The sequence below is a fragment of the Loxodonta africana genome, chromosome 1 (assembly GCF_030014295.1).
Source record: "Loxodonta africana isolate mLoxAfr1 chromosome 1, mLoxAfr1.hap2, whole genome shotgun sequence".
NCBI lineage: Eukaryota > Metazoa > Chordata > Mammalia > Proboscidea > Elephantidae > Loxodonta > Loxodonta africana.
In genome coordinates, this window is record NC_087342.1 from 69,225,105 (window position 1) to 69,248,130 (window position 23,026).

The window sequence follows — 23,026 nt, forward strand, 5'->3', positions numbered from 1 at the left end:
TTGGAATGTGAATATACAGCACCCTGTAGCATTATGAACCTGACAGTTTTCATAAATATCTTTGGTAAGACTTGGATTTCACAGGACACTGTTCTTTGACACACTTCAGAGCACTTTAATGCTGTTTTTGGTCTTATCACTGTAAAATAGGTAATAAATATTACTTCATCTCTGGCATGCGAAGAAATTGGCAGCCCAGAGGGTAAAATTTGATTTGACTAAGATCAGGCATAGAATAGAATTTTGGTAATTCTTGTTTAGTCATTTTTCCTTACTGACTTAGTTTATGAGCTTATGAGCTTGGGTGAAATAATTTTTCTTTATGTCATATCAGTGTAAGGTAAAATAATATGACTACCTCATAAGTCTATAAGGGAACTTACTAACAATAAGATTGTTGAAGGCGGTTAGGTCAAGTATGATTTCAAATGTCAGCTAGCTCTGCCTTGGCAATTACAAGGTGCTTCTTGCATGAAAGCTCCCTTAAATAATAAAACAGAGCCTATGCCAAAGAAAAATGAAGTTCAGTAGCTTTAAATTTTGAATTAAAATAGACTGAGTGCATTAATTATTATTCCAAAGTAAGGTGATGAGTAACAAACATTTGGTTATGTGAATTAGCAAGCAATTGTATCTCCTGTTTAACATGTACAAGGATAAGGTACGATAATCTTGACATCTTTGTCTTTGGAAGGCCTCTAAAAAATGTCACAGAACAGATGCAGTTTTAGGATGTCACTAATGCTTACTCTACTCTTGGTAAAAATAAGTTGTGATAAATAATCACTAAACAGCTTCATATTAAAAAGCTAGTTCTTTTGGTGAGTTGTTCCACAAATTGTAGTTTCATTTTCTGGAAGGAGCCCTGGTGGTGCAGTGGTTAAGAACTCAGCTGCTAACCGAAAGGTCGGCTGTTCAAACCCCCCAGCAGCTGCACCGGAGAAAGATCTGTCAGTCTGCTCCCATAAAGGTTACAGCCTTGGAAAACCTAGGGGTAGTTTTACTCTGTCCTACAGCGTTGCACTGACTCAACAGCAACGAGTTTGGTTTGGTTTTGGATTTTCATTTTCTGGAATTACGCTTAATGTTCAAAATATTGAACTTCGGGGCTTATTTTCATTGCTTTAGTTGTACCTACAGAGGGCATCTAATGGGTGGTGCATAGAGTAGGGAATCCAGACACCTGAATTCTGTTCCCAAGCTCACTTCAAATCACATTTCGTCTCTTAGGGCTATAATACAAATGGCATAAAACAATTCTGGTCTACTACATACAGATAGTAGAAAGGCAAAAAGTACAAGTATGTAAATGTCTTCTAATGTCTTGAAATAAAGATAAGCTTGACTTGAACTGTTGTGTGAGTTCAGTTTTGTGTTAATGAGAAATCCTAACCCTACGGGGCAGTCCATTTTAATTATTGTTAAGCATTTCAGAATCAATGCTTAGAACTATAGTTAACACTTCATGGAATGAACCTATAATCCACTTATATTGGGATAATATAGTAGCCTATCACATATTAATTTTTCTCTGTGCCTGGTTTTTACATGTTCACCATATAGTTGACCTTCAGTAGTAGAAGTACAGTTTTATATGATTTTTGACTGTGAGGTTGCTGTGGTTAAATAACCTATAAACGTGAAAATTTGCTTTCGGCTATATAGGTTTTAGCCTTCTCCACCTGGTACTTGGTATCTGTTACGTGCAGGCATTGAGAAACAAATCCTCAGGTAAGTATGTTCACACACAGGCCCTATCATTTGGTGAATCATAATAATAAATATGCAATATGAAAGTATGCATCCGTCTAATAGATTTAGTATCTGAGAGAAACACCTTTATTAAAATACAATGTCAGCGTCATCAGTTTGTTCTACTTAAGTGAATATAGTTAACTAATTTCTGGTCCCCTAAAAATAAACTTCCTTTTCATTAAAAATAATTCTTCCAATAGGTTGAGCTGCCAGTAATTGCTACACAGACAAAATCAAGTGATGTTATGTCCTTTTTGCTGTGCCATAGTGAACCTTGCAGGTAGCACCCTCCCTTTAACAAGGACATGGTAGTCCCATGAGACATCCAGAGGTGCTAGCTCGGTACCTGTTTAGACTGTTTTCCTCCATATACTCACTTTATGCTCACAGTTTTAACCCTAGTGGCTTTTTCTTGATCTCATTTAACTTCTGTCCTTCAGCTAGGTTCTTCTCCCTGTCCTCTTCCACCAGTCTCTACTCTGCCTCTAGAGAAGCTGAGAGGACTGTTGTCATTTATTATTTTTTCCTGCTTTTAGTATCATTTCACGAGTGTCTGAAGTGCTTCCCTGATAGACACAAAATGAACTAGTTAAAACTATTTTTTCCATTTCATTTTTCCCGATATCTCCAGATAATAATGCAGACTTGCTATGTTCACAAAGTATTAGTAAACTTGAAACATTTATTTTCCTTAAATGCGTGCCACACTGCAGGACTGGCAGATGAAATCCCCCTGCTAAAGCAGCCCAGGGACAAGTGAGGCCAAGGCCTGCTTTACTCCTCTTGGTCCCTTACCCAGTTGGTAGCCTTCAGCTTAGGCCAGATAGCTCTCCTTTCTCTAGTCCTGCTGGTGCAGTTGTGGCAACCTAACAACAACAGAGGAAACCCTGGTGGGTTAGTGGTTAAGAGCTACGGCTGCTGACCAAAAAGCTTGGCAGTTTGAATCCAGCAGGCACTCCTTGGAAATGCTATGGGGCAGTCCTACTCTGTCTTATAGAGTTGCTATGAGTGGAGTTGATGACAGTGGGTTTGGTTTTGGCTTTTAACACAACAAAGGGCCTTCTTGGTATGACTTCTAGCTAGTGGAAAGTCTCAGTTCTAGGTTGATGTCGTGTTAAAACAGCCATCTCTGCAAAAACATTAGAAAGCTGAGAAAGGTGATAAAGTTTTACTATTTATATTTATCCTTCACCATATAAAACATTGAAAATGTGATTGATAACCCTCATTAAGAACAAAATCATTCACAGGTAATTTTGGGTGGTGGAGTGGTTAAGAGCTTGGCTGCTAACCAAAAGGTCTGCAATTTGAACCCACCAGCTGCTCCTTGGAAAGCCTTGTGGGCAGTGCTACTGTGTCCTGCAGTGTTGCTATGAGTCAGAATCGATTTGACAGCAACGAGTTGTTTTTTTTTTTTTTAAGTTATCATCTATACATATTCTTTGCTGTACTGTTTCTCCTGCTTCCCCAATGTTATTTCTGTATACAATGCTTTCTTTTACACTTTGGGATGGGTCACCAATAAAAGAAGGATGTTTTTAGGAGGAATTGTGTACAGAGACTTTCCTAAGAGATAACCAGAGAGGCCTTTCCAGGCATCGAAAGGACATGATAGGTATTTGTGTGGAGGGGGAAATGGGTTGTACAAGAGGTCTGTGCACAGACAATGAGCTATTAGGGGAGGAAAGAAGGTTTAGATGTAAAGGAAGCAAGTTGTGGAAGGGGACTTGAGTCACCAGAGCGTCTCCTGTTTCACATACTCTGGTGGTTGCCATATAATTTAACTGGCTGTAGTGGTGTCTCTGAATTGACTCGACGGCACTGGGTATTTTTGGGGTAGTGTCTCGGCTCCTGGGAGCCCCGCCTCTACTCAGATCCACCATCACTACTGGGTGTGTCACTGTCCACCAGAACTCTCACCCTGGAGAGGACTCAGCATAGGGAGGGAGGGGCAGATTAGGAAAACAGTAAAATCTTTTAATCTGAGCCAAGGTTATAGATGTGAAGCGCCCCAGAGAGTCGGGCTCCCAAAGAACTTCTTCCAGCAGCAACGACAACTTGGTTCTGTTGGGGGACACAATACAGACAAAATTCATTATTCACTGATAACATCTGGTAAATTCCTACTATAGGCATCATAGTAAACACTGGAGATTTAAAGTGAGTAAGACACTAAATAGACTCTGTGGCTTAAACTTAAATCCTTCTTTCCCTTTGTTGAAATACCACTTTCTCAGACCCATAGGTTCAGAAAATGCAGCTGAGGAATTTCATCCCAATCCCTTCTCTGGCACATAGGCAATAAAGGAAGTGTCCACGGTTACATGCTTGTTCCAGTATTCTGGCTGTGGTGCAACCTGGACAGCACAGCTGGCGTAATGAGCCACAAGGGGCTGGCTTTCTCAATGGTGCTCAACACCACCTCCTACTGCCCCTGCCACTGGAAAGGTTTTAGGAATCGACTTGCAGAATTGCCTTCAAAACCAGGTACAAGTTTTAGACATTTCAATGGGGACAAATCTTCACATTTGGAGGTTGGGTTTGATTTTTGAAAACTGCCAAAAGTTATTCTGAATCAAAGCTGGCAGATGAAATGTAGTTAATCTAACTGTCTGATTGTGTTTTGGTCAGAAGCAGGATATGACCATGAAGCAACTAACCTGAGGAAACAGTTTCTCATTGATTTAATTCTGAATCAGGAAATCTAAACTTGATTTTTTTTTTTTTTTTTTTTTTAGTGTAATGAGCCAAATAGTCATTTCTTCTCTTATTTATCCCAAACCAAAACCCACTGCCGTCAAGTCAATTCCAACTCATAGTGACCCTATAGGACAGAGTAGAGCTGCCCCATTGAGTTTCCAGGGAGCAACTGGTGGATTCAAACTGCCAACCTTTTAGTTAGCAGCTGAGCTCTTAACCACTACACCACCAGGGTTTCCTCTTATTTACGGTATTATTCATTTACTAAATTTGCCTGGAGTTTGACCATGAGCTAGTCTCCCCAGCATTCCCTGATCAAACTACAGTCATTCCTAAAATCAAATCCTCCCTCACTTTGTACCTTCTCCCTGCCTCGTCAGTCTTCTCATCTGTCCATATCCAGCCCAGCCCCATGGGCTCCCCAGGCCTTCCCTGACCACTAGCATAGGCTTCCGCTGCAGTTGCCTCTGGCCTCCTTTGGCTCTTGGTCATCATATACTGACTAGATGATCTATGGGCATGTAGTTAGACTATACAAGCCTGGGGCAGGGATCACATCTCAGGTTTCTACCCCTCTGATGCCCAGTATAACACACACTCACTAGTTGCTGCTCTGGCGAGGTCCCAGCTGGCTCTAAGCGGCCCCAGGAGAGGTAGCAGCACCATTTAAGCGCTAAGTCCTAATTCTAGCTGAATTGCTAATAACAATTTCATTACTTAATGCTCATATGTCCTAGAAAGGAAAAGTAGTCTTTGAAAACATAATTTTTACTCAAGTTTCAGTAAAAGGCCATCCCTAATGATTCACAGGTTGTCCTTGTCCACTTTTTAAATATAAAGTCTGATTTATCTTTGCACTCAATGCTTCAGTATCTCTCAGGTATGTGTTGAGAAAGTGAAGTAATTTTGTTATTGCAAGTGAACTGTAATTAAAAACCAAATCAAACCCATTGCCATCAAGTCGATTCCGACTAATACTGACCCTATGGTCAGTATTTTACACCTTGCTGTAAAAAAATTATCATATTGCTCTTATGAAACTACCTGGCGGGTGGGGGGGGGTGCATTGGCAGACAAACTTAGAAAGAGCATGATATTTGTGTAAAAATACGGTGTTTACATTAATAATCTGTTTTTTTGTTGGGAGCCCTAGTGGCTGTGGGCTACTACCCAAGAAATCAGCATTTGGAACCCACCAGCCACTCTTCAGGATAAATATGTGGCAGTCTGCTTCTGTAAAGATTTACAGCCTTGGAAACTCTATGGGGCAGTTCTACTCTATCCTGTAGGGTCGCTATGAGTCAGAATGGACTCCACCCCAACAACCTAGTGCCGTCGAGTCGATTCCAACTCATAGCGACCCTATAGGACAGAGTAGAACTGCCCCGTAGAGTTTCCAAGGAGCACCTGGCGGATTTGAACTGCTGGCCCTTTGGTTAGCAGCCGTAGCACTTAACCACTACGGCACCAGGGTTTCCTATGGACTCCACAGCAGTGGGTTTTTATGGGTGATTAACCCTAGATTTTTGCCATCAGGTAAGTAAATGGGTTAGCAAAAGCCACTTGAAATGTTGGCCACCAGAGGGCAATTTCACTACAATTCATAGAAGCTGGAGCACAGTCCAAGTGCTTAAAAACCTAAAGCAAAACCATCGCCGTGGAGTGGATTCCGATTCATGGTGACCTTACAGGACAGTTAGAACTAGCCCACAGAGTTTCCAAGGCTGTAATCTTTACAGAAGTCGATTGCCACATCCTTCTCCCTTGGACCAGCTAGTGGGTTCAAACCGCCAACCTTTCAGTTAGCAGCTGAGCGCTTAACAACTGCTCCACCAGGTCTCCTCCATAGCACTTAACAAGTCTTATAGACCTGGTTGTTGTTAGCAGCCATCGAGTACACCCCCAACTTATGGCAACCCTGTGAACAATGAGATCGGACCCATGATCCATAGGATTTTCAGAAGTAGATCTCCAGGTCTTTCTTCCTACTGTGTCTTAGTCTGGAAGCTCTGCTGAAACCTGTCATGGCAACATGCAAGCCTCCACTGACAGACGGGTGGTGACTGTGCTTGAGGTGCCCTGGCTGAGAACCAAACCTAGGTCGCCCACATGAAAGGCAATAATTTTACCACCGAACCACCACTGGACTCCTGTAGTCTTGGTTGCTGTTGTTTGATGCCGTTGAGTCAATTCCAACTCATAGCAACCCTATGTACATCAAAAGGAAACACCGCCTGGTCCTGTGTCATCCTCATAATCATTGCTGTGTTTGAGCCCGTTGTTGCAGCCACTGTGTTAATCCATCTCATTGAGGGTCTTCCTCTTTTTTGATGACCCTCAGTAGACCTGGTTATCATAGTCTATATGTATGAAGGCTTCCCCAGTCCTTCATACCACCGTTATACTTACTTTTCACACTATTTAGCATTTACTCCTGTATCAATTTGCATTTTATTTAATTTCCCTTGTGTATACATCTTAGTTTGCCTCAAGAGCAGAGTCTTTATCTTCTGTTTATATCTCTCATAGACTAGCACAGCTCTATACAATATCATTAAATAAGTGAATGGTTTATGGTTTAATTTATAATGGAATTATAAAAACAATATCTAAAATATAAGCAAATAAAGTAAGATTTTCACCAAATCTCAGCCTCAGAACATATATAAACATCAAAGAAACGCAGTGCTTGTAACTCACCTTTTCCTTTGACCTCACAGTGATAATAGAGCTCCCAAACCTTGAGCTCGCCTGTAAAACATATTGTCTGTTAATGGCCTTTTGAGAACTCACCATAGTAGTTTACTAGTTTAAAGCAAGGGGAAGAGGCATGTTTTATAATTCCTCATTCTTGAATCCTCTAGGAGGTACTTACTTCAGGCGAAGTCAATACATATTGGGCCTGAGAGAAAAAAAAGGGGGAAAGGGAGACTATTAATGTTATTAGGATTCATGGTTTTTTTTTAATGAATTTTAATTATACCTTTACACTAGTGAGTGTGTATATTTTTCTACACTTCCTGTCATCGATTGAATTATGTCTCCCCAAAAATGTGTGTATCAGTTTGGCTGGGCCATGATTCCCAGTATGGTGTGATTTTCCTATAAATTGTAAATCCTGCCTCTACGACGTTAATGAGGGAGGATTGAAGCAGGACTCAATCTCCAAGATTGGATTGTGTCCTGAGGCAATCTCTTGAGATATAAAAGAAATAAGAGAGCAGAGAGACGGGGTTGGGGGGCTGGGGGGGTGGGCCTCATTCCACCAAGAAAGCAGTGCCAGGAGCAGAATATGTCCTTTGGACCTGGGGTCCCTGTGCAGAGAAGCTCTGCGAGAAGATTGATGAGAAGGCGGACAGAGAGAGAAAGCCTTCCCCTGGAGCTGACACCCTGAATTTCGACTTTTAGCCTACTTTACCATGAGAAAATAAACTTCTCTTTGTTAAAGCCATCCACTTGTGGTGTTTCTGTTATAGCAGCACTAGATGACTAAGACACTTCCCAAGTAGCCTTAAAAAAATGCATGCCCTTTGACTCCAGAAATGCCACTTCTAGGAATTTAGCTCAGAAAAAAAAATCACATTTGTAATAATGTTTGTATGTAAATATTCACCATATCATTATTTAGAATAGTGAAAATGGAAGGTGGCCTAAGTGCCTAATAACAGCCACTTAAGCGATGGCTAAACCATGGCTTATCCCTAGACAAAATACTTGGGAGCCAGTAAATATCATATTGCATAAGAATTTAGGATGACCTAGAAAAATATTCTTGATATATTTTTAGGGTAAACAAAAAATCAGGTTATAAAACTGTTAACAAAATCATGAAAATATGATCACAAATTGCTAATAAAAAGACACACACACACATAGTGTAGTGGTTAAGAGTGAGCTTTAGATTCAGATCTTGGTTCAAATCCTCGTTCTGCCATTTCTTACCAGTGTGCCCTTGAACAAATTACCTCTCTGATCTTCCATCTCTAGCTGTAAATGGGCATAAAACCAATTTATTAGCTTTGACGTGTAAATTAAATGCATATAAGATGGTTGGCTGAGAGCTAGACACAGTGTAAAGCAAAATGTTGTTGTTGTTGTGTGCCGTAGAGTTGATATGGACGCATAGCAACCCTATAGGACAGAGTAGAAGTGCCCCAAAGGGGTTTCCTAGGCTGTAATCTTTATGGGAGCAGATCGCCAGGTTTTTTCTCCTGCAGAGTGGCTGGTGAGTGCAAGCAGCTATTTGGTTAGCAGCCAAGCACCTAACCACTGCACCACCAGACCTCCTCGGATGCATAATAAGTGGTAGCAATTAAATTCATAGGAAAAAAAAATGCTGGAAGTATACGCATCAAGATGTTAACAGGCATTATCATTGCTTAGTGGGTTCTAGGTAGGTGATTTTTAATTCTGTTCTTTGTACTTGATGCATTTTCTAAAATTTCCACAATAAACTTTCATTAATTTTGCAATTTAAAAAAATAATCATTTTTAAGTTTAAAAAGGAAACCCTCATGGCGTAGTGGTTAAGTGCTACAGCTGCTAACCAAGAGGCTGGCAGTTCAAATCCACCAGGCACTCCTTGGAAACTCTACGGGGCAGTTCTACTCTGCCCTATAGGGTCACTATGAGTCAGAATTGGCTCGATGGCAACGGGTATGGTATATGGTAAGTTTAAAAAAATAATGCCACCCCCAAATAATAATAATGGGTAAGCGTGATAGCCCCAGGAAATTTAAGGGAATCCACCTGAGAAAAGGAATAAAGTAAATCATGAAACAGGAAACAAAAGAGGGGACATTTTAATGCAACTCTAGTGGCTGTGACCTGTTTCCTTTCTTCTGCTGTGGCTCCTAACCAAGCAGTGGCAGGCTGTGCCTAGGGACCAAAGTGTACTTAATTATGTACCAACTGTACTTAATTATGGGGGCAAATGCTACAGAACTGCAAGAACACAGGTGGCTCGAGCCTACAAAACGAGGGCAAGTGATTGTGTCCTGACCCTGGGATCCCCAGCTCAGATAAAAAGTGCAAGAGCTTTACGGTGAGCATGAGTTAACAAGGAATCAGCAAGTAGTGGTCCTTTCCCATACAGTATAGAACTTTGTAGGACAACACTTTACCTTTTCTTCTGGACATGGAGTGATCCATGATTTGCATTTTCCTGTCACGTCACCAAGGGTGGTGTGTTTGCCATTATATACATAAACGCGGCCATCTTCCCCCCCAATCAGTCCAGAGGTTACATCAGATATCCTCAGTGGGGCTGCCATGATGATTTCATCTGTAAACAACAAGAGACAGAAGGAAACATAATAATCCCTCACTTCATCTTTTTGGAGCCCTGGTAGTGTAGTGGTTAAGAGGTTAGCTGCTGACCAGAAGGTCCGCAGTTTGAATCCACCAGTCCCTCCTTGGAAACCCGATGGGGTAGTTCTACTCTGGCCTATAGGGTCTCTATAAATCGGAATTGACTCAATAGCAAGGGTTTTTGTTTTTTTTTTTTGGTCATCTTTTCCATTGTTCCACTAGTAGATCCTAAACTAACCTCCCACAAATAATATCAATGTGTCCTTTGAAAAGTCTACTCTGATTTCACCCTGATAGAGTCAAAGACTTTTGTTGCCTATTTCATCATTCATCAATAACAACTGACATGAACGATGCTAAGGTTCCATAAAGCATAGAGGCTGTTGTGATTGTTAGTTGCTGTCAAGTCTGCTCCGACTCATAGTGACCCCCATGTACTGTAAAAGAATGAAATGCTGCCTGGTCCTGCGCCATCTTCACAATTGTTGGTATGTTCCACTCCACTGTTGCAGCCACTGTGTATTTTGAGTAATTTCCAACTACATTGGACAATATTCTGTTTGGAGCAGTTTTCACCGGCTCATTACTGAAAGTAGATCACCCGGCCTTTCTTCCTAGTCTGTCTTAGTCTGGAAGCTCCACTGAAGCCTGGCCACCACTGAACTTGAGATACCAGTAGCACAGTTTCCAACATCACAGCAACACACAAGCCACCACAATACGGCAATGTCATGGATTGAATTATGTCCCCCCAAAAATGTGTGTATCAACTTGGTTAGGCCATGATTCCCAGTATTCTGTGGTTGTCTTCCATTTTGTGATTGTAATTTTATGTTAAAGAGGATTAGGGTGGGATTGTAACAGCCTTACCAGGTCTTATCCCTGAGCTAATGTAAAGGGAATTTCCCTGGAGTGTGGCCTGCATCACCTTTTATTTTACAAGAGATAAAAGGAAAGTGAAGCCAGCAGAGAGGGGGGACCTCATACCACCAAGAAAGCAATGCCAGGAGCAGAGCATGTCCTTTTTACACGGGGTCCCTGCACAGAGAAGCTCCTAGTCTGGGGGAAGGTCGACAGAGACAGAAAGCCTTCCCCTGAAGTTGACACCCCGAATTTGGACTTTTAGCCTACTTTACTGTGAAGAAATAAATTTCTCTTTGTTAAAGCCATCCCTTGTGGTATTTCTGTTATAGCAGCACTAGATAACTAAGACAGATGAACTGACAGATGGGTGGGCATAGAGATACAGGCAACAAATGTTACCACCTTCAAATGTTCACTCATGCTGTAAATTCCAGTTCTGGTCTTATCTGATTCAAAATCTACTTAAAGGCCCTTGGGCCACTGGGCCGTCAATTATGAGGGCAGAGCCTAGATGATCTAATTAAGGAACTGGTCCATTGGTAAAGGGACTCAATTCTACTGCTAAAGGCACTGTTCCTTTCCTACCTAAGCCGTCATTATCCAGATCGCTCAGGTGTAGAACTCCACCAAATCGAGAGAAGCGGCGGTCCCCACTGAAGGTGCTGAGCAGAGCAGGCTGGGCATCCCCTGTTATTTCATACATCCGAGCATTTCCACCTTGGTGCAAGGTCATGGTCAGGAACACCATTTTAGACACAACATCTGAAAGGAACCAGAGTAATAAATCAGAAACACCCGTTGGCATCACAAGAATAAAGATAAGAGGTAAAGCACTGAGTAGAATTATATTCTTGCTTCATGTTTGTATACCAGCAAGGGATGCCCCCAAAAAACTGGTTGTCATTGAGTTGATTCCGACTCTTAGTCAACCCTATAGAACAGAGTAGAACTGCCCCATAGGGTTTCCAATGAGCAGCTGGTGGATTCGAACTGCTGACCTTTTGATTAGCAGCCAAACTCTTAATCACTGCGTCACCAGGACTCCACAAGGAATACAAAGCACTCAAAATCATACAGGATAGCCAGGTTTAGTGCTGGTCATCTCTGACGTTAGGAAGGCCCAACTAGCTTGTACACTGAGGCTCATACACTGGATAAACTCAGAGATATCACATGAAACAGGCAGTCCTTCTTTCAGTTTTATACTCTCTGTTTTGTTTTTTTTTTTGTTTTTTTTGGTACATTTTCCATACAATCATCTTCTTTTTTCTTTTACATCATGAATCTACTATGCCTCTGTCCTAACTTACAACCCTTTGGGTGAAGTTCAAACTCCTGACAAGGCCCTACTCAATGTGACTCCTATTTATATCTCTAGTATTGTTTGGGCCACTTCCCCCTTTTCGTCCACACTTTACCCATAATGAATTTAAACCACAGGTCGTTCTATTTCTTTTTTTAAATCATTTTTATTTTATTTTACTTTAGATGAAGGTTTACAGAACAAACTAGTTTCTCATTAAACAGTTAGTATACATACTGTTTTACAACATTGGTTAACCACCCCACAACGTGTCAACATTCTCCCTTCTCAACCTTAGCTTCCCTATTACCAGCTTTCCTGTCCCCTCTTGCCTTCTAGTCCCTGCCCCAGGGCTAGTGTGCCCCTTTAGTCTCCTTTTGTTTTGTGGGCCTGTCCAATCTTTGGCTGAAGGGTGAACCTCAGGAGTGACTTCATCACTGAGCTGATAGTGTGTCTGGGGGCCATACTCTCAGGGTTTCTCCAGTCTCTGTCAGGCCAGCAAGTCTGGTCTTTCTTTTTCGAGATAGAATTTTGTTCTACATTTTTCTTCAGCCCTGTCCAGGACCCTCTATTGTAATCCCTGTCAGAGCAGTCAGTGGTGACAGCCAGGCACCATCTAGCTGTACTGGACTCAGTCTGGTGGAGGCCATGGTAGATGTGGTCCATTAAGGCCATTCTATTTCTTAAATCTAGGGCTTTGAACATGGTGTCCTCTCTGCCTGCAGTAGACAGCCCTTCCCCCACACCTCCTGCTCTCCCCTGTGCCCACTTCTCTGCCAGCTCACTCCTGCTCATCCTTGAGAATCTGGCTCAGGTGTCACCTCCTCTATGCAGCCTTTCCAAACCTCCCTGATCAAGAGTAAGTATCTGTTAGGGATTGAATTGTGTCCCCCCAAAATATGTGTTGTAAATCCTAACCCTTATACCTGTGGCTTGGAAACCCTGGCGGCATAGTGGTTAAGAGCTACAGCTGCTAACCAAAAGGTCAGCAGTTTGAATCCACCAGGTGCTCCTTGGAAACCCTATGGGGCAGTTCTATTCTTTACTATAGGGTCACTATGAGTTGGAATCAAGTGAATGGCAATGCTTTGGTTTGGTTTATACTGGTGGTTATAATCCTATTTGTGAATGGGTTTTCTTGGTTGCTAAAGAGGCCATATCAGTGTAAGGCATGTTTTAAGTCAATCACCTTTGAGATATAAAAAGAGCAGATTATGACAGGAGCAAGCAGAGATGGGAGCAGACAGATGTCATCCCACATGAAGATCACCAAGGAGCTAAGCAATAAGGACCTTCCCCCAGAGCCGACAGAGAGAGGCTTCCCCTAGAACCTGTGCCCTGAATTCGTACTTGTAGTCTCCTAAACTGTGAGGAAATAAATTTCTGTTTGTTAAATCCACCCACTTCTGCTATTTATGTTGTAGCAGCACTAGATACCTAAAAGACACAGACCCTGCTAGATGCTCCTATAACACACTCTACCTAGGGCCAGCCTAGTACTGACAACAGGGTAGGGTAGCATGATTATCTGGTCACTTGTTTGTCTCTTGCACCAGGCTGTCAGCTCCATAAGCAATGGGGCCATATCTTAGTCCTTCTGCCCACTGTACCTAGCTTGCTTCAGCACATCAGTAATCAGCTGCTGTGAAGTTGATTCCCACTCATGGTGACTTCATGTGTGTCAGAGTAGAACTGTGCTCCGCAGGGTTGTGTTTGTTTTTTAATTTAATTTTTTGGGTGAAAAGATACATAACAAAACACACACCAATTCAACAATTTCTGCATGTACAATTCAGCAACACTGATTACATTCTTCAAGTTGTACAACCATCCAAATTATTCCACCACCATTAACATAAACTCACTGCCCCCTAACTTCTCATCTAAACTTTGGAGTTTCTGTTGTCAGTTTGATCTCATATAGATGATTCTTTAAAATGCTGAAGGCAGACATTTTTTACTAATTAAGCTAAACAATTTTTTTTTATTGTTTGGTTTAATGAAAACTTCAAGGGATAGTTTTGGTTTAAAGTCTAAGGTTTAAAAGTGATATCAGGGCAATAGTTTCAGGGGCTCAGCCTCAAGCTCCATAAGGTTTTCATGGCTGATTTTTCAAAGTAGATCACCAGACCTTTTTTCTGAAGCACCTCTAGATGGACACGAACCTCCGACTTTTTGGTTAGCAGCTGAGCATGTTAACTGTTTGCACTACCCAGGAACTTCAGGTGCAGCACAAGCGCTCAATAAACGGTTTTTAAATGGACAAATTTTGAAAAAATTCAAAACAAAGGTATTTAGATTTTTTGCCTGTAAATTCAGTCATGTGGAGCACAGCCATGATTTTAAAAATGAGTACCTGCTCCAAAAGTAAGATAACAGCTTCTGTGTGTGGTCCTCTGCTGAGCAGCTTACTCATAGGCAATATCCAGTAAGTGGATACAATCTTGCATCAGTGTCTACTTAGTAGCGTGTATAAAACCGAGGTTACTAATTTGTCAACCTTCTCTTTTGCCCTGTCAATTAGAAGCAACTGGGGGCTCAAAACAGAGCCCACAATAGCCGTAAGAAAAAAACAGCTAGAAAAATAGCTAGGAAACAAGAACAGTACTTTTAAAAGCTCAACAATCTGAGGCTCTTTAACATAAGGGTAAAAAATCTGACCTAACTCAATATCCCCTAAGAGAATCAGTATTTTGATAAACTACAATAGTTAATATTCAGGGTGACAGCCTAAAGTCACCAAGAAACGTTTAAATGAGAGAAAATCCTTATTCCCTTCTTCTCATGCTCCATTAAAAGGAAACTTGAGCTCCCTGGAGTGACCGAAAAAAACAAATCCATTTGCTATCGAGTCAATTCCGACTCATGGCAACCCCATGTGTTACAGGGTAGAACTGCTCCATAAGGTCTTCTGGACTGTAATCAAGCAGATTACCAGCCTTTCTTTATGGAAGCAGATAACCAGGCCTTTCTTCTACCATGCCACTGGGTGGAGTGGATCCATCAACCTTTAGGTTAGAAGACCAGCGCAAAGCCATTTATGCCACCTAGAGGCCAGGGCTGTAGTAATACATTGAAGCTCTCTGTCCACTCCCTGCCTCACTCCTTCTACAGGGAGGAGGAGGGACGTGTGGGTTCTCCCTCTGGCTCTCCCTACCTGCAGGATGGACGCACACATCCATTCTAGTCCTACTTCACATGTTAGCTCACGTGGGACACAGCCAGGTCTGCCTTCTAGATGCAGGGCGAAGTCCACATCTCTCTGCCTCTTCTCCCGGGGTTGATGAGTGTGTGTCTGCTAGGCAGACACAAGCTCTCTGTCAGGGAAGTTAGCCCAAAATCTAGATTTTGAGAGCAAGGATTAGGAAGTCTGAATATGGCTGCCCATCTAATCCATATTCTCCAATCGAGCTAGATTTATTCTCTAAAACCACATATTTTGGTATCTGTCTGGATGATTCAGGAGTCTATTTCTCAAATGGTTTGAAAGGCACCAGGGAGGGGAAGAGGTGTGATTAATTACCACTTCCAAACCTCGAATATTCACCAGTCTATTAAAGCAGAGGAGTATATTATATAATTTAGAATAATTTCATCAAAAGTTTTTTTTTTTTTTTTTAATTCTCAGGATTTAAAAAGGAAGGATTGAGACATATGTTAAAATTTTCAGCATTTCAAAACACCTCATCTCCCTAAGGATGCAAATTAAGCAATGGACTATCGTACACATTTTAGACAAAAAAAAAAACCCAAGGCTTCAAATCCTGTAACTTTCACCCTATTTGACGTGGTCCAGGCACCACATAACTAAAAGGAAGCAAAGTACTTCTCTTCTCCCTTATAATTTGGCATTACCATGTGTTCTGGGCAAAGAAATATGAGCAGGCATGGTCAGTTCTGGGTAGAAATTTTAAGACCCCAGTACATGATTGGCCTCCCTCACTTCCTCTTTCCCCCCATTATGGAGAATGGCAACATTCCAGAACATGCCTGCTACATGAGTCTGGATCCAGGGTGATGACCAGGCACGGCAGAACCTCCAGTTCATCCACAGTAGACATGCAACATGAACAAGACATAAATCTTTCTCGTGTTAGGGGAAAAAAAGCAAGCAGTGTCATGGTGACTGACTTACCACGAGTCGGAGCCCCCACCAGGAGCACTTGGGTCAAGGTCCCATTCAGCATCACATGGCCACTGGACAGGGAAGTACCCAGTTTCCCCATCGCCTGTGAAATGCAATACATCAATACTGTAGAGCTAAGAAAGCTCTGTCATGCCCGCACTCCTGGGGAGGGGCTGCCATACCTTGTCTCCGGAAATCGTAAACCAGCTTTGACAATTGGGTGGGAAATAGCCATACACCCTTCCGAGGTTTTGTTTCTCATCCCACTTGTGGAATAAATTGCCTGGACTGGAACAAAGCATACTGGGCTTAGCTGCCTGACACAGGATTAGAGGCCAGCGAGGTATTCAGAGAGGCAAGCAGCCCTGAACCAGGTCCAAGGAAAGAGAACGCACCTCACCCCCACCCATGCCTCCCACCTGCTCTCAGTTCCTGAGATCCTAGGCATGGGAGTGTGTGTACTTTCAGAGTTAATCCCATCATCAAGGTTTTCCAGATACCACACGTACCATTCTGCCTCCCAATTTATACCAAATATGTTGTCGTTGTTGTTGTTAGCTATCATTGAGTTGGCCCCCAACTCATGGTGACCTCACGCACGGTGGGATGAAATGTTGCCCAGTCCTGTGCCATCCCCATAATCGGTTGCAGAGTGGGCTGTTCTGATGCATAGGGTTTTCACTGGCTGAATTTTCAGAGGAAAATCACCAGGCCTTTCTTCCTCTTCCACCTGAGTCTAGAAGCTCTGCTGAAACCTGTTTAGCATTATAGCACCATATAAGGTTCCACTGGCAGATGGGTGATGGCTGTGCGTGAGGTGCACTGGACAGGAATTGAACCTGGGTCTCCTCCATGGCAGGGAAGAATTCTACCACTGAACTGCCATTGTCCCCATACACCTAATATAGGGATATCTTTTATCTACCTAGTTTTTGAACTTCTAGGCAGGAGAATTTGCAGACTTGCCAGTGCCTTAGCTTCTTCTCAAAGGGCAAGAATTTCCTAGCCTCTTTCTCTGAACACCACACTGAATGGGTTTCCAAAGCAGCCGTCACTGACTCCTTGGGCTTGCTGGTCCCTGGGCTCCAACACCAATGCTCACCTGCTGTTGTTCTTCCAGGTCGGGCTCCCAACCAATAGCAAAGTCCTGTTGTTCACACTGATGCCGTGGAGGGAGTATCCGAACCAGGCGAAGTCCTCCTTGCCTCTCACCAGCCAGTCGGCTGCCTCCACGCTCAGCTTTTCTAAACAAGCGAAACCAGTCCCTTTTACTTTACATGGGAGGCCGAATGGAGTGGAAAGAGTGGGCTTTTGTGTAGGCTGATGAGAAACTGGGATTCTTTCTGCTGAGTTTTTGCCAAAACTCTTATACGCCCCCATGCTGACCCCAATGTCAGAAATGGATCTCACACTTCATTCAAGAAATACACTTCTAGAGCTCATATCTGTGGTGTGAAGGCCACAGAATATTTTAAAAAGCCCCTTCTGTGGACTTGTCAGGGCCTTACTGGCAAGCCTTTGGTCCTAAGCCTCCTTAGGACATCTATTCTTATGTTAGGAGACTATGAGAATAACCCTGACACCCTTCAGATCTGGATCTAGAAACAGGACCACTTTTTTTTTTTTTTTTCTTATTTTGTTGTTGTTGAGAATATATATACAGCAGAACATATACCGATTCAACAATTTCTACATGTACAATTCAGTGACATTTATTGCATTCTTGGAGTTGGGAACCAACCATTCTCACCCTTTTCTGAGTTGTTCCTCCTCCATTAACATAAACTTATGGGCCCCTCTGTTTCCTATCTAATCTTTCAAGGTGCTGTGGTCAGTTTGATCCCATATAGCCACACCTTAAAGGAGCATAATGCTTAAGGAAGACATGTTTTACTAGTTAAGCTAGACTATTGTTTGGTTTTAAGAAAACTCCAGGGGATATTTTTGGTTTAAGGTATAAAGATAAGCTGGCAAAATTGTCACGAAAGGACAGACTGGAAGGGCTGACTCATTAAGGGGAGAGCAAGTGGGAGAACGGAGCAAGGTGTATATAAACTTATATGTGACAGTCTGACTTGATTTGTAAACGTTCACTTGAAGCTCAATAAAAGTTAATAAAAAAAAAGGTATAAAGATAATCTCAGGGCAACAGTGTTGGGGTGGATCACTTTTTTTTATATAGTCAGTGAATCTATCAATGTCACTTGCTAGGACATCTAAAAGAGTGTAGAATGATATGGAGGGAGGAAGAAGGGCATAAACTCATACGCAAGGGAAATAGTCACAGATGCAGACAGCAGCAGTGGTCTCTTCCCTTCGCTCCATCAAGCATTACCTTTGTCATTCTGGCTAGGGCCAGAATAAAATGCAGCCACAATTCCCTTCTGCTTCCCTCCACCTGGTGCAAAAGGGGAGCCAATCACCAGATCGGGCTCACTGTCTCCATTCACATCCGTGGCCAGGAGTGTCCAGCCCAGGTTACAGTAGATGTCCTTAAGAGGAAACCACTTTTTACTCAGCGCTGGAGGCAAGGAGGAGGCAGCCAGTCCTAGTTTTGTGCACCTGGCTAAGGTGGTAAACATACCTGGCATGAGATGGTGATGTTAGGGAGAGAAGACATCCTTCCTTGTCGAGAACCAAAGTAGACATACACTGCTCCCTAGATGGGGACAAACAGCAGAGCAATCCTAAGACTCAGCTGGTGACCCAAGAACCTTCAAGAGCAGCAGCAAGGCCAAGAGGACTGACTGTGGTCAGAACAGTAATGGCTGTCAGAAACCCGACCTGCGTATTGCTGCTTAGCTGCAGTGACTTTCTTTAAATCTGTCATTCCCAACAGAGAGAGTCCCCCTGTCATGAATGGAGTTGTGTCCCCCCAAAATATGTGTTGTAAATCCTAACCCCTAATTCCTATGGTTATAATCCCATTTGGGAATGTGCTTTCTTTGTTGCCTTAATGAGGAAGTATTAGTGTACGGTGTGTCTAAAATCAATCTCTGTTGAGACATAAAAAAGCAGATTAAACATGCCAAGCAAGCCAAATGGAGGGGAAGATACATGCCACATGATCACCAAGGAACCCGGGAACAGAAACCAAAAAGAGACAAGGACCTTCCTCCAGAGTGGACAGAGAGAGAAAGCCTTCCCCTAGAGCTGGCACCCTGAATTTGCACTTACAGTCTACTAAAACATGAGATAATTAATTTCTGTTCATTAAAGCCACCCACTCGTGATACTTGTGTTACAGCAGCACTAGATAACTAAGACACCCCCAAAGCAGAAACTGTCATTTTTATCCTTGCTTCCCTGGGGTCTGCCTCAGGGTCTGCCATACATAATTAATTATTCATTGTTTGCAGAATGACTTATTCAACTCCTCCTCCCCTTCAAGGCCAAACTCAGTTTTTGGCTCCTCCATGAATCCTTCCCTGATCACACCAGCCCATTATACCTCTGAACACTCAACTCACCATGTCTGCACCATTGGTCTGCCTTGGGACACATCCTGTGCTATTGCTTTGTGTTACAAATCAAATCCCACCTTATTGCTTGCCTGTCTCCATCTCCATTCATTTGTTCATTCCACCAGCATTTATTTCCCAGCATAAACCACGTGCTGGAGACATGGGATGAATAAAACTAATCTTGGTCTTTCCGAAAGGTTGGTAAACAGGCAATTACGATGGAGTGTGCAAAGTACTGAAAACCCCAATCAACACTCCTTCCCCTCTTTCTTTGTCTTGCTAACCACAAGCTTGTTTTGAGCAGCATTTTTCAGGAAGTCGCAGCAGGTAGTGGCTCCAACCACTGAACTGGCCCAAGCTACACCTTGAAGCATGCGCAGATTGAAGAAATCACATCCTTCAACTGACCCCCCCTCCCTTCCTGGACCCGATTATCACCGGAAGGAATGATATTTCCCAGTCCATGACTTTACCCGATTCCATTTTAGAAGCGAGAGGTCCCACTACACGCACATCCAGCACAAGATGATTTAGCATCCGGACTCCCAAATATGGGCATGGGAGGGCTAAAGGCGGGAAGCTCCAGGTACTGAACCCAACCCCTGATACCACTGGAAACAAAAAGCTCCCCAGCCCACTTAGTCAGCGAGCACGTGGCCTTGTGGTTACTAGACCCCACGTGCTCCTTGTGTGCGCAGACAAATTTGTCACTCTCTGTTTCCCTTGTGATCAGTGTCCGTCTTATTTCAATCGGCTAATAAGACAGGACAAGAACCCCAGTGGCATTTGGTTACAGTACTACAACAGGGGCAAGCACATGACGCTATGCGAAGATAATGAAGAATCGCCTAACCCAGGGATTAGATGACGCTTCCGGCAAGAAGTGATATGTCACTCCTGAAGAATAAAACGGGGGAAAGGGCTTTTCAGGCAGAGGGATCTATGTGAGCAAAGACCCCGAAGTGACAGAGCATGGTGGGTTCAGGAAATTACAAATTGTCTGCAGGTCGGAATTAGAGTGTGAGGAGAGAAGGGCAGAAGATGAGCCTGAGGAGGGCCAGGAGCAAGTAATGCAGGGCCTCCATGTCACACCAGGGCCCTGGTGCTGGTGGCCAGCTGTGGTATGAAGTGCATGTGGGAAGAAAGCCCTATGGCCCTGGGGCCAGGAACTCTACTCTTGGTAAGAAGACAGAGGGAACAGGTTGGGTTCTGTGCACGAGAGGAGAGGTCCAAGGAAATCACCTCTCTGCTGTGATGACAGGAAGCTACAGACTGCCTAGAATTTCTGTTACCCTTCACTAGCATTCAGCATTGTGAAGAAAAAAAAAGTACAGTAACCTGGTGAACTTTGGAAACTATGATGACAAAATAAAGCCGGGTGGAGTAGGGGGAGAACAGGAGCATGTGCTGGCAAGTAAGTCGAGGTCATGTCAAGGACCCGGATACGGCCTAAGCTCATTGGCCCACAAACGCTCTGTCTAGTACCTTTGGCTGTCTGCTTGTCTCCAGGGGCTCTATCCTCCACTGGCCTCCCCTAAGTGTCTCCTCCCCTTCCACCCCATTCCTCCAAGCAATGGGGAAACACCGCATCCACCACACAGCAGGCTTACTTTGTATGTGAGCTGCTCAGAGCCCACTGAGGGGGCTCCCACGGCCAGGTCAGGCACCCCATCCTTATTGAAGTCCAACACAGCCAAGGCTGAGCCAAACCGACCTGAGGGCTGGAGAGACACAAGTTATTTCCCCTGGCTGAATCACACCTTCAGAAAAGCATGACTGAGTCCCTGCTGGCACACGAGAGCCAACAGAGGAGGCTACTCAAGACTGGAGTGGAGGGCCCTAGGGGTCCCACTGGTCACCGAGGGCTGAAGGATGAAATCACGGCAACTTATGACATTTGGGACACCCCAGTTGGGTAGCTCTTGCCCTAAGAATAATTTTGGCATGTCTGTCTGCCTTGAGGTGCCAGAAAATAGTCAGTTCTTATGAGTCCTAGGTTTTTAGAAAATGGTCTGGCATGTACTATATCCAACATTAAGCACCAAGCTCTTTTTAGAAAGTATCCATAATAAAAATCACATAACATCAGCAATGGCAGCTAACACTGGTTGAGTACTCAGGGTGTTCTGGAGCCACACTGTCCAATACAATAGTCCTTGACTAGCCACGTGTGGCTACTACTATATTTAAATGTAAAGTAATTAACATTAACATGCTTACAGAACTGTCCCATTGAGTTTCCAAGTAGCAGCTAGTGGATTCAAACTGCCAACCTTTTGGTTAGCAGCTGAGCTTCTAGCCACTACACCACCAGGGCTCCAAAGTAATTAACATAAAATCAAGAAGTCGATTTCTCAGTTGCACAAACCACATTGGCTACTGAGCACTTGAAATGTGACTAGTACAACTGAGGAACTGACTGACTTTTATCAAATGTTAATTACTTTGCATTTAAATATAACAGCCAATGTGGTTAATGGTTACTGTATTAGACAACCAAGATATAGAACATTTCCATCATCACAGGCAATTCTATTGGATGGTGCTATTTGGTTTATTGTAGATGAAACCCTGGTGGCTTAGTGGTTAAGAGCTATGGTTGCTAACCAAAAGGCCAGCAGTTCAAATCCACCAGGTGCTCCTTGGAAACTCCATGGGGCAGTTCTACTCTGACCTATGGGGTCACTATGAGTTGGAATTGACAGCAATGGGCTTGGGTTTTTTTTTTTTTTTGGTTGTATTGTAGACGATGTTCTAAGCACTTTACATGGGTTAAGGCTGATACTGTTGTTATCCTCATTTTACTAATGGAAACCTCAGTCTATTCAGGGACAGTTTTCTTCCAAGACTAAGTTTTCTAGGTCTTTTTTCTACTGTCTAGAATCAGCCTAGAATAGGAGAACTAGTTAGGTTCTCCTATTCTTTCACAATGACTTACATAACTAGCTGATCCTGCTGCATAACACGCATGCTTCAGTACCCACATCTCTTGTTTTTTGACTAGTCTCTCTACACCCATATACAGTGGCCTCTGTGAACACTACAGGACAGGAACTTGATAAACAAGAGAGGATTGTTTGGGGACACAAAGCACGTTGGGGTAGGGTGGAGACTGATATGTAGGGGCCTTGCTTTCTGAGGACTGATTCATTTCACCACCACCTACCCTCCTGCAGATTAACCAGGCATTCCTGGAGGATCCTGGAATTTCAAAGTGGACAAGCACTTGAGATGTCATCTACCCTAACTCCCTATTTTACAGACAAGGATACAGAAAGGTTAATTGCAGAACCAGGGCTAGAGTAAAGAATTCCCATCCCTGGCCTGTGCCTTTACCTGTCATCTTCCAAAATTATCAAAAGTCACTGAGGGGAGAAGGGCATGGAGCCACCTCCTTCCTTGCCCTAAGTGGTCTTTGAGAGAATTTCTCATCCACAGGGATCAGCTGCCTCTCTTACTTGCAGTCCACATGAGCCCAGAGGATAATATTTTACATAATAGTCT

General features: G+C 43.1%; 1 protein-coding gene across 1 annotated transcript in view; it reads right to left on the bottom strand.

Moving 5' to 3' along the window:
- Positions 1–2,985: 2,985 nt before the first annotated feature.
- The window catches only part of GPLD1 (glycosylphosphatidylinositol specific phospholipase D1), a 59,600-nt gene continuing 39,559 nt past the window's right edge, over positions 2,986–23,026 (bottom strand). Inside the window, exons 15-25 of the mRNA XM_003416440.3 lie at positions 21,133–21,243; positions 18,643–18,717; positions 18,394–18,550; positions 17,161–17,302; positions 16,241–16,346; positions 16,068–16,161; positions 11,215–11,391; positions 9,579–9,739; positions 7,331–7,357; positions 7,156–7,206; positions 2,986–3,819 (exon numbers count right to left, since the gene is read on the bottom strand). Of these exons, the coding sequence (XP_003416488.1) occupies positions 3,733–3,819; positions 7,156–7,206; positions 7,331–7,357; positions 9,579–9,739; positions 11,215–11,391; positions 16,068–16,161; positions 16,241–16,346; positions 17,161–17,302; positions 18,394–18,550; positions 18,643–18,717; positions 21,133–21,243 (1,188 nt within the window). The 3' untranslated portion in view covers positions 2,986–3,732. The remainder of the gene's footprint in view (positions 3,820–7,155; positions 7,207–7,330; positions 7,358–9,578; positions 9,740–11,214; positions 11,392–16,067; positions 16,162–16,240; positions 16,347–17,160; positions 17,303–18,393; positions 18,551–18,642; positions 18,718–21,132; positions 21,244–23,026) is intronic.